Raw genomic sequence first — 15,561 nt, 5'->3', positions numbered from 1 at the left:
GGTAGAACGTTATGTATTCGTGAATTGAAGTAGAGTATTTGATGAGCTCAGGTGACCAAGTATTAACAGAGATTGGCGACAGACCAGGAGAAGTCGTCGAGATGTTGCAGGACAGCATCATGATGATTCTGGACGAGCTTCCGGAAGGAGTCAGCTCGAAAATTGTCCAATCTTCAATAGAATAAGATTATTGGGAAAAAACGTCATTTTCGTACTATTTCCATGTAAAGAAATAACTTCAGCGATAAGATGAAGAGTTGCGCTGAATACTAAGCTCTGATGGTTTCCTCTCAAAATTACTTCTGTACTATATGAATATGATTTCCCCTAATAACAAGGCCTAAGCTTTATTAACGCCCTTCGCTAACCATCAAATTGCTACGGTTACCATCCAATGGAAAATTTTAGTCTCTCGGAGAGACCAAGGAGAAACCCTCTCCTACTAAATGACTAAACTCAATTCACCATACATAATTCCCCCCAAGAGAAAGGTCGTCTGATGTCGACCACTCAACAGCATCACACAACGTTAAGAGATTTAAACGATGGTGGGAGCAGCAGAGGCAATCTTGGGCCAGAGCTCGGCGCACTCCTTGCCGACGGGACCAGTGATGGCGGAGCCCTTCATCTCACCCTTCTCGTTGACGATAACACCGGCGTTGTCCTCGAAGTAGACGAAGACACCCTCGCGACGGCGCCACGCCTTACGCTGACGGATCACGACGGACTGGAGGACCTTCTTACCTAGAATAAACACAAGTCGGGAAGGAATTTTCGAGAAAGAATATTACGAAGTTCGGGCTTTCCCTTCTTGACAGAGGACATGAGCATGTCTCCAAGACTGGCGGCAGGGAGTCGGTTAAGACGAGCACCGGTGCCCTTAACAGCGATGGTGTAGAGGTTCTTACCACCAGAGTTATCGGCACAGTTAAGGATAGCACCGGTGTTGAGACCAAGGGTGATGCGCATCTTAGCGCCTCCGGATCCGCGTCCTAAGAAAAAATGAAGATATTCACAAATCCAATATCCGACCAGATGCAATCTCCGATACTCAATAATGTCGCATATACGAAGTTACTAGAATGAATACGAAAGGTAAACGTGCTCCTAGTCAAACAAAACATGATATAGTGCGCCGGCGAATCCCAAAACAACTAGGCCTATGCCGCATACCGTATTACCTCTCTTCATTGTGATGGGGGTTGGTTGAACTGACTCTCGAGGAGGGAAGTTGTAGTATCGATCAAGCTGTCGGCGAGCGAGATTCTGTTTTTGCAAGTAGCGCACGCCCAGCTAATCGATACGACAACGTCGAGTTCATAAAGGCAACTTTAGGCTAGCGTATCTTGGTTGGTGTGGCTGAATTTGTGGTAGAACGACTATACCATGGAGTGAACTGTCTGGATGAGAAGTATCAAATAGTTTTGTGGCGCGTGACGCTGCGCTACGGACTCAAATTCCGGGTTTTGCAAACTACTGTTAGAAGGTCGAGACAATATCGAAACTGATTTTTCCAGAGTCGAGATTAGTTTATTCGTCGTATTGTCGGGGTAGTTTTTTTTCCTTTTTACTCCTACTCCATGGTTAACAAGCGCGAGGCCGAACGTAAAAAACTAGCCAAGCAAAAGGCTATGGAAAAACGACGCGGATACAAATCCACTAAAAGCGATGAAGAGGTATAAGCCTATTTGTTGAACTGTTGTTGTTAAGTGTTGGAATGTATGTTTGGTCCCTTCAGCTGAGCTCAGGAGTTCCCTTAGCAATTTTAGGAGTGTACAGTAGAAGGAGAATTTTCGTATTGTCACCGACATATGTTGTTGACCATGTGCATATTTTCCCACACTATTGTTGTTTCAGTCAGTGGACAGCAAGGCCGAGCTGGAGAAGCAAATCAACGAGGCAAGTGCCATCGAGAAGCCCGAGATTCTACAGCATGCTACTATCACTGGTCACCGCACGTCACAGTACTTGGCCAAGGACATCAAGATTGAGCAGTTCAGTATGATTATCGAGGGCAAGGAGTACATCAAAGATACCACTCTTGAGCTCAACATGGGGCGAAGGTATGGTATGATCGGTCTCAATGGCAGCGGAAAGAGTACCATTTTGCAAGCTTTGGCCGCTCGTTTGGTGAGTACAGTCACCGTATTGAAGTTTGATCATTTACGTGTTGTTTCTTTTAGGTTGATATTCCTGACTATGTTGATATTTGGCTACTACATGAAGAATATCCGCCTTCAGAGCAGACTGCTCTCGAGGCCGTTATCAGTTATGTTGCGACGGAGCAGAAGAGGCTCGAGGCACTTATGATGGATATTATGGAGAACCATCCTGAGAACATTGATCTTGTCGAGCAGATCGGTTTTCGTCTGGACGAGCTGGACCCTCAGACCTTCGAGATTCGGGCTAGAGAGCTCCTCACTGGTCTTGGTTTCAAGGAGGATATGATTCAGAAAAAAACGAAAGATATGAGTGGTGGTTGGCGAATGCGAGTAGCGCTCGCCCAGGCGTTGTTTGTTAAACCGACTTTGTTGTTGCTGGATGAGCCGACGAATCATCTCGATTTGGAGGCATGTATTTGGTTGGAAAACTACTTGTCAAAGTACGAGAAGATTCTCGTTATGGTATCGCACTCGCAAGATTTTCTCAACGGTGTATGTACGAATATATGGCATTTGACTTGCCAGGGCACTTTTGAGTACTACAGTGGTAATTATGATACGTTCGTGCGCACGCGTGCTGAGAATGAGGCCAACCAGATGGTGAAGTGGAAAAAGGAGCAAGATGACATCAAGCATTTGAAGCAGTTTATTGCTACTAGTGGTGGTATGGAGAAAGCTGTACGCCAGGCTCAGTCTAAGCAGAAAATTATCGATAAGATGGTCGAGGCTGGCCTCACTGAAAAGCCTGTGCCGGATCCAGTGTACTCATTCCGCTTCCCGGAGTGCGACAGGTTGCCCCCTCCAGTGTGCTCGTTTAACGATGTCACGTTCGCTTACAGTGGCAAGGTTAAGGACATCTTGTACAAGCATATAAGCTTTGGTATTGATCTCGATTCGAGAGTGGCTTTGGTGGGTCCTAATGGTGCTGGTAAAACTACATTGCTAAAGTTAATGGAGGGAAAGTTGGAACCTAATCTCGGAACAATTTCACGTCATGCTCATTTACGGTGGGGAAGGTTCAATCAGCATTCTACGGATCAGCTCGATCTCACTAAGACGCCTTTACAGTTTATGCGGGACAAGTTTGCTGATGGCCTTGCCACTGTGGAGGGTAAGAAGGTGCTGGATATCGAGGAGTGGCGATCAAAGCTCGGGCAGTTCGGTATCACTGGGCAGTGGCAAACTCAACCTATGGAGACTATGAGTCATGGCTTCCAAGCTAGAGTAGCATTCTGCTTGGTCGCTCTCTCTAACCCTCATGTACTGCTATTGGACGAGCCGACGAATCATTTGGATATGTCGTGTATCGACTCCTTGGCAAAGGCTATCAACAACTACAACGGCGGTCTCGTTCTTGTTAGTCATGACTTCCGTCTTATCTCTCAAGTGGCTAAGGAGATCTGGGTGGTTGATCATGGTGTGAAGAGGTGGGATGGCAGCATTGAGGACTATAAGAAGTCTTTGACCAAGCAAGTGCTTCGGACTGGTCACCGTAAGAAGGCTCCCCAGGTCGCCAAGACTGTCGTGGCGAACAGGAAATAATAATTTCTAGCCTCTCGTAATTATGGCAGTAGTGATAAGCTGCTGATAATAATGTAATATATCATCATCTGAATGCAACAGTGTGGAGATGTGTACGTCGTTGGCATTTTTATGGCATTTCTCACTGCGGTATTCTGTACAGTCGTGGATCAGTAACTTGTTAGTATGCATGACTGAACTTGGAACAATAGGCACTCACTGTTATCTCTCTCTCATCGAGGCTCATCTACGACCAGGGGTTCGATTAGCTATGCTGGAATGGGTGGCCTTGAGCAACTCGTCTTACCTTTGCGACTATTCTCTATAAAGGAAATACAGTGTGGGTTGAGTTAGTGTTGTCCTCAAGAGATGGCCAGCAGGCACTTGTGTTTTTATTTAATAATCATCAAGACATTCTTCTCGGATTTTTGTTTAACCCGTTAGACTGGATTTTCGGTCGGATTTGGGCGAGTCAGCAGCGTGGTCGTCGTCGCCGTACGGTAGGAGCAGCACGAGACGCTCTGGTGGATGTCCAGTCCGGAGAGGAATACGATAGTGCTAGGAGGTGAACGGGGCTTGTTGATCAGTTTACTAGGCTGAATTCCATTGTGTGATACGAATTTGAAATCGCGCTGTATGAGCCTCGCACTGTGGGGATTCTCATACACTGAAAGTGGACTGTGCCGCGTATCTGCTCTGAAGTCTGTGAGTCAAAAGTTTGCCATTGACGTGGGGTTATACTGAACAAGGCATTGCCATGGAATTGACGCTGTTGTTGCTGGTCAGTGCATCGTTATCGTCAAGGCGACGTAGATTGTCGAGTAGCCGTATTGACTCAACATCGTCTACAGCTGATACGAAGGAGTGGAGAGTAGCTCGAGAGTCGGCGGATATGGCTAAGCTGAGGAGGAAATATCAATCATTGGAGAAAGCGTACAAGGCGTTGGAGGAGGAGAATGATACTGTGAAGGAGCAATTGTAATATGGGTATGCGTGCAAAGGGTAAATCCTAACGAGCTGTTGATGCAAAGCCTATATCTAGGAATTTGGGTATTCACGAAGTATAGTTTATAATATTGATATTGCTTATTATAGATAAGAGTTATATATTGGAGTTCTATCCGTGATATGAAAAAGACTAGTGAAAATATATCTCAAAATTCACTTCGCAGAAAACAATGGTGTTGTCGCTTATGAAGACGTACGGGTCTCAACTTTACGTGGAGTATTACGCCACTTCACGTTGAACGGGTGAAACTCTATTATTATATTCTACGGGTGAACATTGAGCCGCGCCGAAATACGTACAGGAAAAGCCGTCTCGTTGCGACCTGAGAGGGACGTCGGTCGCTGCAGCATCCTCATTTAGGAAACAACGAGAAGAGAGTTTAGAGGTGGCCAATAGTCAAGTGAAGGAGAAGGAGAGGCAGCTAGAGTCGGCCAGTGAGATGTCTGGGCTCGTCACACTCGCCCAGTGAGTACTATTATGGCTAGTTTAACCGTACATGATGCCTTGCCCCACTTCAGGGTTCTTTGCGCGGGGTGTCTTATACCAGTGCTGGGGGCGCTGCTGTTACTGCTTATGGCCCAACCTCTGTTGCCTCCGCCGCTCAAGGTGAGGTACCACCGGTTGGGGACGGCATGGTCTCGGGATCGCCATTGACACTTCTTGTGAGGAGTGGATAGTTCTATCTCGATTAGAATTGGCTATTATCATCAACGTTGTTGCCTCTTCTTGTCTGTGGCCTCACATCTCAGGTTGAATTAAACGCTAGTAGTGCTGTTCTACCGGAAGGCGCTCCTCATTCATCTCAACCAGCAGCATGGCGGCAAATGTTCGGTGTTGGTAGCAGCTCGAGTAGCCGATATTTTCCAACACTTCCTCCTGGACCTATGCAGTATATTTGGACACCATGGAGGCCTGAGGAGGTGCCACATGCGGATCGGAAGACGTCAGGGTTGTGCTCACGGCCGGATGCTGGAGAGCATGAGGAGGAAGAGGGAACTTGCCGTATGATGGCTGCTTGGGAGGATATGTCAGCGATAGTTGTTTTGTCAGATTGATGGTATTACCCTCCGAATGGCCCTGTTCATTATCGCCTCTTGTTTGTTATATCTTCACGCCTCGACGTATGATGTTGTGTGTATGAGTAAAGTATAGGAGTGGGTCGAGAATTGTGAAAGACTAGTACCTCTGGGTGGTTTTGGCTGGCCTGCTGGGTGCCTCAGGCGGGAATGCGTACAGGCATGTTCTCGTGAAGAACGCACTTGAAATGATAGGAGCGATCAAGGGATCGATCCTATGACCTCCGCTTTATCAGCCCAACGGTCTTACTGACTGAGCTAGATGTTGAATGGTGAATATCATGTTCGGCTTCTCCTGAACGTCACCATCTGGATTTTTCTCACTCTCGGAACAGTGCTATCGAGCAAATCGACCCGAGGAAGACGAAAACCAACGACAACTTAGCTGTTGTGTTAAGCGTGCCCAATTACTCGTAGTAGCTCGACCTTACTCGACATGCGCTTCCCTCGTGTGCACTCTTTCACCGAACTGTGAACGCTCCGCTTCCGTGTTAGTTAGGATAGGGTAAGAGTTCTGTCATAAAGACTCCTTCTATGCAGCGATCAAAATGCAACACTGTGTACTACGAGAACAGTGGAGGGTGCTAAGCATACGTGATAGTAATTATCATGAACAAGCCCGTGCTGAGTTGAAGGCTACCCGGTAGCCGCTACCGGTCACATTGAAGTTGCTGACTGTGGAATAAATGCAATATGCGCGATTAGCATATGCAGTGCCTTGAGTAGGGTTCACATCTCTCAAGTACTGGATAGCAACTTCCCTATTACTGATTCAATAATGGGTACTTTAGCATATACAGAGAACTGGTCAACAACGAGAGTTTGAGATAGAAGATGGTAAAACGCTTATATAGAGTAGTATAGAGTCTATACTTCTTTCAATGTAAGTAGTCTAGTCTTGAAAGTAGTCCATACTACTATCTTCTCTGTGATTCCAGAGGTCTGTACTATAGACCTCCAGAATCACAGGGAAGAGTTTTCTCTGCCGCTTCTCTGTGTATGGTATTCTCAGAATACCATAAATGAGCTTATCACTGCTATCCGGGTTGATTAAGCTATCCAAAAACTTTGTCATGATAAGCAAGTACTATAGACTTTATAGTCTGACGCCCTGAGAAGCTACAATCAAGTTCTAGTGATTAGCCTTGACTCTTTAGTTTTACGAGGAACTTCCTCGGGCACCTTCCTCGGAGGAAGGTGTTAGGGAGCTGAGGAAGCTTCAAGAATGCAAGAGTGTGCAAGTTTACTCTCATCCATTCACGAATCATTAATATTGACAATTCCTCATGAGCGGTGGCGGCGGCGGCATTGCCAGAGCCTCTCCGTACGACGGCGAATCCACTTTGTAAGTCGGGCTGGTTCATTGGAGCTCCAGTCGGTGGTGTTAATATGAGGTTCTCACTTGTTATTGGCGTATTCTCTCGATCATTGGAGTTCAACGTGAAGTGGCGTAATACTCCATGTGAATTATAAAACGTGTATGTGTTCACGACCGATAATATAAGTGAATTGTAAAATATGTTTTTCATATCACGGGTGAAACTCCATTGTTTTTTGCGTATTAGATACTTCCCAGTGGATTCATCTGATGACTGGGTATCTCTGAATACTAAAGACCTGCCCGACGACGGCGATAAGATTCTCGACCTACTCCGGATGGAGCTCGTGCCCTTGAAGTTATGGCATGCCCTGGCGATAGAGTATTTCCGACAAAGGAACGATACGGAGAATATGATGAAAGTGTTGGAGGCTGCTACTGATAAGGAGCTTGAGAGCATTCAGGTCTTATGGGAGACAGTTGGGGATTGAATCTATTACTCCGTAAACGGGTTGATCGCATCGTTAGGAGTTCACTGGGGAGCGGTAGAGCTGAGCTCATTACGCATGATGAAAATCTGTCGTGAAGGTTTCGAGGGGCGTTTGGATACACAGCATTCAGTTTGATCCTTCCCATCAAAATCATCCCTGTGTTATCTGCTCATCGGTAAATAGACTATCCGTGAATTTAAACGAGATGTCGATTTTTAACGATAGTTTTTATAGGAATCGGCGAAAAGTATTAGATTTACTGCCGTCTAATCTGTACTGTAGTACTGTGAAGGCGTTAAAGTCTCAAAAAGCTGTGATCTGCAATTATTCGATGTGTGTCATTGTCGTTGTGGTATCAGATGTATGCCAGTCAACTACACCAGATGCAGTTCCTCATGTATGATGCGATGGGAGCATCTTATATGCAGAAGGCTGTGTATGATGGTGATGATGAGGCCGGTAATAGTAGGTGGGGTAATTTCGTGGCGAGTGACGGTGTATTATTGCCTTAGTGAAGAAGTCTATGGAGATGTACCAACGGGGAGAGAATCTCAACCCTTTCGACCCACGAACGTGGTTGTCACGAGCTTGGACTGAATTTTGCAAGTATTAATACTCAGTTCGGAATTTGACTGTATACCTACATTGAGCAGTTATATACGAACGGCCGACTCTTCGAGTGGTACGATCACTGGTCACGAGTACCTCACCAAATGCGTATCCCATCTTGGCAACGTTATTAAGGCGGGCCCGATGGTTAATGAAGGGGGAATCGCTGATATGGTCCGAGCACGGTTGCTCAGAGGTAAGGCTAGCAAATTGGAATTGATGAAAGAGTGGTATTAGGTGCGGCGCTGTTGCTATTGGAGCAGCCTAAGGAGGCGTTGGTTGAGTATAGATTGGTATTGCAAATGGCTGGCAGTCGGAACCCAGCGACCGCTAAGGTTGCTAATACGGCTAGACTTGGTAGTATTATGGGCTGTATAAGACAGTTGGTGAATTGATCGTAGGTATTGCCTCGTGCCACATGCGTATGGGCAACCTCCCAAAGGCCCAGGAAGCTATTGTTAGAGCTTTGAATGTGTGTAAGGAGAGCGGAGGAACAGATGTGGATGTGGTGGCGGCGGCAGCTGCTGTGCTGCAAGCAGGAGAGGGCTCGAATGGGTAGTACTGGGAATTTATATGGCAGTGTTAGAGTATGTATTCGCTCGCCTCAGTTGAACTTGGGAGCTCCTGCACTACTTACAGTATAGGAGTATATATACGAACTTATATACCAAAATTTTCTCGAAAGTCTAATACTTTCACAATATTCCCACATTATCATACGGAGTGTATGAGCTACTGCACAGGTCCCTGGACGCTGGGCATTTAGCGCAGGAAACAGCGTTCGCTGAGCAGGCAGGCGATCATCCGGTGGCGTTGACCATATTAGCTCGACAGGTGGGAATAAAAATGCCCCGGGCGGGGATCGAACCTGGGAGGCATGGTTGATCTCAGAGTCTGGTGCTTGCTGCTGCGGAAGAGGATGAGAGTAGTCGCAAGAGGTATCTTAGGACAGCTAGGCGGCTGGTAAGCTCAGCTCGCTCTGTTGATGGAAACTAGTGAAATTGTCCTAGGCTGAGGCGGCTGAGGCTCGAACGTGTGGTAAAGGGGTACGCCCATTACTCACCGAGATATGTCTGTTGAAGGCTAAGATTACTCATGCAGAAGGGGATATTGAGAAAGCTAGAGGGCTTTATGAGGAAGCGACTAAGCAGTTACCGTTGGGGAGTGTACATTACTCACATACGTCGAGTACGAAGGATACGCCCATACCGTCTATGCTGCCAAGCACGGAGCGTCTGGCGTGCACGGCTCTTTCTGGGCTTATCGCGGCGTCGGCTAATGATACTTCCGAAACTGGCAGGAAAATGCATGTGCATCACGGCAAGAAACTTTTGCAGTTGCAAGCGGTCTCGGCGGCTAATACGGATAACACTGTGGCTCATGGAGGTCTGCGGTTTGACGATTCTATAGCGTTGTTGTTGGCGCGGCAATTGGGACACGCCCCGTTGCCGAGTGATACGAAGAAGGCGTTGGAACTGGTTGAAGGGGTTACTACTCATGCTAAACAGGCGAGGGAAAAGTAAGATGCGATAATTTTGTGGCGCGTGAAAAATTTGTGGTCGGTTGATTCAGGCATGGTACTAGCGATCGGAGTTTGGACTACGAACGCCATAAGCTTTATGTTTCCCTCATTCTCGGTGGGAAAAACATGGGAGCGTTGACGAAGGCTGAGGTAGCATTGCAATGTGCATTGGAGTTTCACCCGTGGAGTGGCGTAATACTTGGTGAGAAACACGAAGTTCGCGTGGTGAAATATGTTTTCCACTAGTGTTTTTCATATCACGGTCGTGAAACTCCATTGTTGTTTTATTTAATAGGCTCGACAATGCCTCAAGGAGCTGAATGAGTTCCTGTCTGCTAAGGAGGATAATAATGAGGAGGATATATCAGTTGTGCAGGTGTGTAGGCAATGGGGACGTTTGGCATGTTCCTGAAAACTCTAAAATCGACGAGATTTTTGGAAATAAAGAGTCGAAATGAATGCAGTTCTCAGCTGAGCTTAGAAGCATGAGAGTTTGGACACTATTTAGGATAGATTTATATTGTAAATTATAGTTTTGTTCTCATACTGTCGTCAGCTTTTGGGGGTGCAATTTCTGCGTTATATGCTGTAGGCATTGATAACTAGAGGAGCGATCAGAGCATCGGTGTCTAAGGAGCCACGACGTGCCTTGGACGACTTGGCCAAGGCTAAGGCACTAATGCTGAAGGCGGCAGAGAATGATGATAAGGCTGAGGAATACAGGGCTTTGTGGCGTAGGAATTTATGAGGATATTACATGGCAATGCTTGCTCACAGGCACTCGAGTGTTCAATAAGGGGCTTTGTTACGAGGCTATGTCGATGACCCATGGAGGGATGACTGGTGTCGATAGGGCACTGAAAACGTGAGTTAAACTTTTTTCGTTATTTTTCTATGCAGCGTTGCGATGATAGATATCATCGTCTGCTCGAGAGGCAGCCTGATTACACGGATGCGATGGTACGTATAGGGAAAATCTATGAGAATTTCAAAGGAGATCTGGTCAAGGCTGAGCAGTGGTAGGGACAGCTCGGTTGTTGTTAGTAACGTATTGTTTTTGTAACCTGTTGAGGTATCGTAAAGCGATGGATACGGTACCGTTGGAGGAGGGTGGCAATACTATGGGAGCACTATGTAGAGCTTCTATGCAACATCATAAACTGGTAGCTTCACAATAGTAACGTTGGAAACGATCATTGTTGTTGTGGTGGTATTCAGCATAACGCTGCTGCCGGTATAAACACTATTCGAGATAATTGTGGATCTCATAGCGATCCTTATGTCTACGAGGTGAGTAGTAGTAGTAGTAGTAGTAGTAGTAGTAGTAGTAGTAGTAGTAGTAGTAGTGTAATTACGCTTCCTCAGCTTCTCGGAGATATGCATGTTGATCATGTGAGATCTAATTATGCTAAAACGCCAATCGATGAGAAGGACAGCATGAACAAGGCTGTTAAGTTCTACCTCAAGGTAAGCTAGCGGTCGGTCATGTTTGGTAGCTGCTGAGATATGGGATCGATCTCATTGGAGCTTCACCCGTTTTACGTGAAGTGGCGTAATACTCCGTGAAAAACGCGATATTCGCGGTAATATGCAGTAGTCGTAAAATATTTATCACTAGTGTTTTTCATATCACTAGGGTGGTGAAATTCCAGTATATTTTTTCAATGTTTAGGCCATAAGTGGATCGACTCCACCGAAGCCGCACGGTACGCCTCATGGGACTCCCTCGTCGCCTCCCCACGCGGTGTCGGCCATTATGGGTATCGCCGCGGTAGGTCTTGGGTGGTTGGAATTGCAATAATTATGGTATGAAATTAGGTTCTGGGTCATCGGGGCAGGAAACAACAGGCGATAGATCTATTGACTTCAGTGGAGGAGCATTCGATTGGTAGACTGCCCTCCGCGAGAATCTCATCACGATTATTCAACATAGGATGGAACTGGGCGGCCTCGGCGAATCTTGGTCATCTCTACGTTGATGAGTATTATGCTGTGAAGACTGAGATAGATGAGAAAAAAAGAGCGGATAAGTCCCATGGAGCGCTGCAGATTCCTCCACAAATGACAGCGGCGGCTCAAGCGGTATGGTGTACATGGGAATGAGTCGGGAAGCTGATGGTTGTTGGTATTCAGGCCGCACGTCGGGCTGTGAAGTGTTATGAGGGCGCTATGAAGACGTATACGGGGAGTGACGGCACGATAAGGCAATCTCTGGTGCTTTACTTGTCCAATGCGTAAGTTATGGCGCTTGTGTAGAATGTATATAGATAGAGAGTAAAGGAGGAAAAATCATTATTGGGGATATTATAGACACTAGCACATGGTCAACTACATGTGTTGATGGCAATATGGAAATTATGGGAAATTCTTATTGGTTTCTGAACAATTCTATACTATTTTGTATATAAACTTAACTATAATTAGTGAGGAAACCCTCGAGCTCAGCTGAGGAAAAGAAACATATATTCAACTAGTAGTATTATATTCGTTATCTCTATGGATTGGTTCATCCAGGTACTTCCTAGCAGAGCGTCACAATGAGAGTATAGAAATGCTGAATGAGGCTGTTGTGATATGGCCGGAGAACCTCCGATTCAAGTGAGCATCGCATGGCCTGGTCTGCGTGGCTCATAGGGTAGCAGATATAATCTTGCTATGGTATTGGAAAACTATGCAGCGGCATCACTCCTGGATAGTACGAAGAAGAATCAAGCTGAATGGGTTAAGAAAGCTCTACTTATGGTGAGCTAATACTCTGTCGCAGTGTGGGAGTGTATGTTTGATTTCCTCAACTGAGCTCGTAAGTTTCTCTGCTATATTGGAGAAATCAACATGATTTTGTGTAGCGGTAATTTTTCCAAATTTCCCTCAGAATTTTCATATTTTTAGCAGCACATGTAGTTGACCACCACAACTCTCTCGAGTATATAATATATTTTCGATCAGGTGAGGTGCGCCCTCGGGCATTTCCGGTCGATTGAAACCATCGCTGGTACGACGCCAACACAAGCAATTCCGAGGATCCTGAAGCGGAAAATATTCAATGTGACGTATATCAACAACCCTGAGAGTAAGTGATATATGGAAATGTGAGATTTATTGGAATCTACTTTGGCTCACTCGATGCTCGTTGACGTGCATTTTTCTTTTATCAGCATTTATGAAGGAGATGAAGTCCCCCGAGGACATATTCTCTAAAGCCTTCAAAAGGCACTTTGAATATCTCCGGGATACGGTAAGACGCGTGTATCGAAGTTGTGGTATCAATGTGTTGTGGTTCAGTCGAGGAAGGCGGAGGATTGGCTGCGTAAACTGGAGTCGACGCAGAGTCAACACGAAGAGACTATGAGGTTGCTGGTGGAGGAGAGGAAGGAGCGGTAGGGGGAAAAGTGTAAATAAAGTGTGTTTTAACAACGCTTCGCTAAATCGAGTCGTTTTGCTACTATTTTTTTATCATTATAGATTTATAAAATCTTCGAGCAGTAGATAAAATTTATATATTGTGCACAGAGAGTGATGTATGGTATCAGTAGTATCATATACCACTCTGTGTATGCAATGGACTTTCGCCCGGGTCTACGCGAAGTGGCGTAAAACTCGGTGAAAAAGGTGATATTTGCCCTATGCAGTAGTCGCGAAATATGTTTTTCACTAAGGTTTTTCATATCACGGGTGAAACTCCAATGTATAAATTTCGTATACCATATTATCGTCGTAATGTACGTCGCTAAATGGATGTTTCACTCGCTTAGGGTGGAAAGAGAGAGACGCGACCGCGAGGCTAGGGAGGAGGAGGAAAGGAAACGTAGAGAGGTAGGCAGAGTTATGGTAAGACAGTAGAAATGACGACATGATGTGTACAGGAACTGGACCGAGAAGCTGAGAGTAGAATGGATAATATCCGCTCAAGTGTCGCTAATATGGGCCAAGAAGACGAGGAGGTTGGTTACTCATTTTTCTTGCGGTGGGGGTGTTTGCAAAATTGGAATGGTATGGGAAAATTGGATTTTCCGATATCATTGCAAAAAAAAATAAATTTATCTCAATTTTCCAGAAATAAAAATTGGATTACAATTTCTATTTGACTATTTTCTATACAAATGAGCATGAAAATAAAATTATGGTGTATTTGTATGAAAAATGCCATACATTTTTTTTATTTCTGGTGAATTGGAATCCCGAAAGCCAATATTTTCTTTGATTTTTTTTTGATTTTTAATTTTTTTTTATTTTATTTTTATTTTTTCGATTTTCCGATTTTTTCCGCTTCCTTAGGAGGAGGAAGCTGCAGCGGGGAGGAAGCGCAAACGATCCGCAAATGAGGGAGGTAAGTCACTTTTGCTTTGTATGGAATTTTGTCTGGAATGCCATGTTCGCTTTATGGTAGTGATATCACCTGGTTTTGGGTGTACTTGTATGAAACTAGTCATATTTTCATTGGAGTTTCACGCCCCGTTTCATGTGAAATGGCGTAATATTCGGTGAAAACGCGATATTCGTGGTGATATGCAGTAGTCGTGAAATATGTTTTTCACTAGTGTTTTTCATATCACTAGGGTGAAACTTCATTTTTCTCTCAGAGAAGCGCACGAAAGCGGCAGCGAAGAAGCGTTCTAAGGCTGTTGAAGAGGATAACTTCATCAACGACGAGCCGAGCTCATCTGGTAGGGAGTGGGAAAAAAGGACTGGACATATTCAGAATTGAGGGTCTGTAGATTTACGGTTTTCATAGTGTGCATAGTCGAGTAGTCATCTGTCTTGGATGATTTCAGATTCTGAGTCTTCTACGAGTTCCTCATCGAGTAGTGAGGAGTCTGATAACGATGCGGCCTCGGGTTCTGCAAGCAGTGGCGCTGAAACGAAGCGTGATAAGAAATCTAAAAAGCGTAAGTTTTATCATTTGGGTATGCTATGGGAATGAGTTTCCAATTTCTGGACTTGTATGGTATACTTTTATTAGTCCAGAATGATTCTCACGCCGTAGGTGAGCTCGAGCGCAAGAAGCGTCGACTGCGAAAGCGAACCGAGGGTGAAGATGTTTCAGCGGCGGCTCCTCGGCAGCAGACTGACGGGGAAGTCCTCGAAGAGCTCTTCGGTGATGTCGATATCTAGTGGCTCGTACGTGCTGGATTCACTCCAACATTTGCCGAAACATTTCCGAAGTCCCAGTGTGTTATTGTTCGAAAATGCAGAGGGCTATGGGTTGTTTTAGCTGTCCATCGCATGGATCGACTATAGCCAGTGTTTAGGGGCATGCACCGTGTTGTTATCATCCCATTTTGTGCCCGATCCTCTACCTTCATGTTCGACTCTGATGGTTATGTGCATGGAGTGGTAGGAAGTACAAATTCACGAGCTAAGAACGGACGCCCGAGTTGTACGATAATCCTCCAAGTGCTGTGAGTGTTGCGGTGGCGATATTAATCAAATGTAGTCGTTGGTCCATCTGGACTGTCGTTGAGGAAGATGATTTGCAATACCGTAAGTCCAATAGAGTTTTGGTATCTCTTTGAGTCGGATCCCGACTATGCTGCAGTCCTTGGGATCAATCACTGTAATGGTAGAGCGAGCAGCAATCTATCGCTACTGTTCTGATCTTCTCAGCTGCATAGGCTTGGTTTGGGGTCTTCTGTAGATTCTAGAGAACAAATTCGCAAACTCGACCTATTTTGCGGATCCAACACAGCCTAAATTATATAGAAGTAAACACTTATACAACTAATTTTGCTGAGGCAGAATATGTAAAGTCCAATTACAACTTTTTCCCTTCGCTACATCTTCGTATTTATCACATCTAGGGAAACGCGCGCGGTATGTGAAAAGCACGCGCCCGGGAGATAACTCGTGAGTTAC

At 45.4% G+C, this 15,561-nt stretch overlaps 4 protein-coding genes across 4 annotated transcripts; 3 read left to right on the top strand and 1 right to left on the bottom strand.

The window, feature by feature from the left end:
* Window positions 1-472: 472 nt before the first annotated feature.
* On the bottom strand, window positions 473-1,199 carry Pmar_PMAR006268 (60S ribosomal protein L23, putative). The gene is made up of 3 exons (XM_002774595.1): window positions 1,182-1,199; window positions 792-992; window positions 473-744 (listed from the first exon to the last, which is right to left on the bottom strand). Exons 1-3 carry the CDS (start codon window positions 1,189-1,191, stop codon window positions 539-541), a joined length of 417 nt encoding a protein of 138 aa, XP_002774641.1. The 5' UTR covers window positions 1,192-1,199; the 3' UTR covers window positions 473-538.
* Window positions 1,200-1,569: 370 nt separating this feature from the next.
* Pmar_PMAR006267 (ATP-dependent transporter, putative) lies at window positions 1,570-3,989 on the top strand. Its single transcript, XM_002774594.1, has 3 exons — window positions 1,570-1,676; window positions 1,858-2,130; window positions 2,184-3,989. Exons 1-3 carry the CDS (start codon window positions 1,581-1,583, stop codon window positions 3,702-3,704), a joined length of 1,890 nt encoding a protein of 629 aa, XP_002774640.1. The 5' UTR covers window positions 1,570-1,580; the 3' UTR covers window positions 3,705-3,989.
* Window positions 3,990-4,575: 586 nt separating this feature from the next.
* Window positions 4,576-5,747, top strand: Pmar_PMAR006266 (hypothetical protein; the record flags this gene model as incomplete). Its single annotated transcript, XM_002774593.1, has 5 exons — window positions 4,576-4,661; window positions 5,053-5,157; window positions 5,211-5,298; window positions 5,442-5,694; window positions 5,743-5,747. 5 exons carry the CDS (start codon window positions 4,576-4,578, stop codon window positions 5,745-5,747), a joined length of 537 nt encoding a protein of 178 aa, XP_002774639.1.
* A 1,307-nt stretch (window positions 5,748-7,054) lies between these two features.
* Pmar_PMAR006265 (hypothetical protein) lies at window positions 7,055-14,866 on the top strand (the record flags this gene model as incomplete). The annotated part of the gene is made up of 33 exons (XM_002774592.1): window positions 7,055-7,113; window positions 7,334-7,550; window positions 7,937-8,036; window positions 8,090-8,183; window positions 8,231-8,382; window positions 8,424-8,543; window positions 8,588-8,741; window positions 8,930-9,020; window positions 9,078-9,149; window positions 9,197-9,705; window positions 9,759-9,858; window positions 10,004-10,084; window positions 10,301-10,442; window positions 10,486-10,573; window positions 10,623-10,727; window positions 10,781-10,871; window positions 10,927-10,998; window positions 11,074-11,175; window positions 11,381-11,479; window positions 11,527-11,596; window positions 11,642-11,790; window positions 11,842-11,942; window positions 12,223-12,306; window positions 12,351-12,450; window positions 12,655-12,778; window positions 12,864-12,943; window positions 12,991-13,085; window positions 13,461-13,521; window positions 13,572-13,649; window positions 13,984-14,035; window positions 14,289-14,372; window positions 14,481-14,594; window positions 14,693-14,866. 33 exons carry the CDS (start codon window positions 7,055-7,057, stop codon window positions 14,818-14,820), a joined length of 3,768 nt encoding a protein of 1,255 aa, XP_002774638.1. The 3' UTR covers window positions 14,821-14,866.
* Between the last annotated feature and the right edge of the window lie 695 nt (window positions 14,867-15,561).

This window comes from Perkinsus marinus, assembly GCF_000006405.1.
Source record: "Perkinsus marinus ATCC 50983 genomic scaffold scf_1104296958234, whole genome shotgun sequence".
NCBI lineage: Eukaryota > Perkinsozoa > Perkinsida > Perkinsidae > Perkinsus > Perkinsus marinus.
This window is presented reverse-complemented; position numbering and strand designations above follow the sequence as displayed.

Bases quoted from the DNA above. Each gene is read 5' to 3' on its own strand.
- Pmar_PMAR006268 (XM_002774595.1), bottom strand. The intron at 745-791 runs GTAATATTCTTT...TGTTTATTCTAG, and splicing joins GAAGGGAAAGCCCGAACTTC to GTAAGAAGGTCCTCCAGTCC.
- Pmar_PMAR006267 (XM_002774594.1), top strand. From the start codon at position 1,581: ATGGTTAACAAGCGCGAGGCCGAACGTAAAAAACTAGCCAAGCAAAAG. The intron at 1,677-1,857 runs GTATAAGCCTAT...TTGTTGTTTCAG, and splicing joins CCACTAAAAGCGATGAAGAG to TCAGTGGACAGCAAGGCCGA. The intron at 2,131-2,183 runs GTGAGTACAGTC...TGTTTCTTTTAG, and splicing joins AAGCTTTGGCCGCTCGTTTG to GTTGATATTCCTGACTATGT.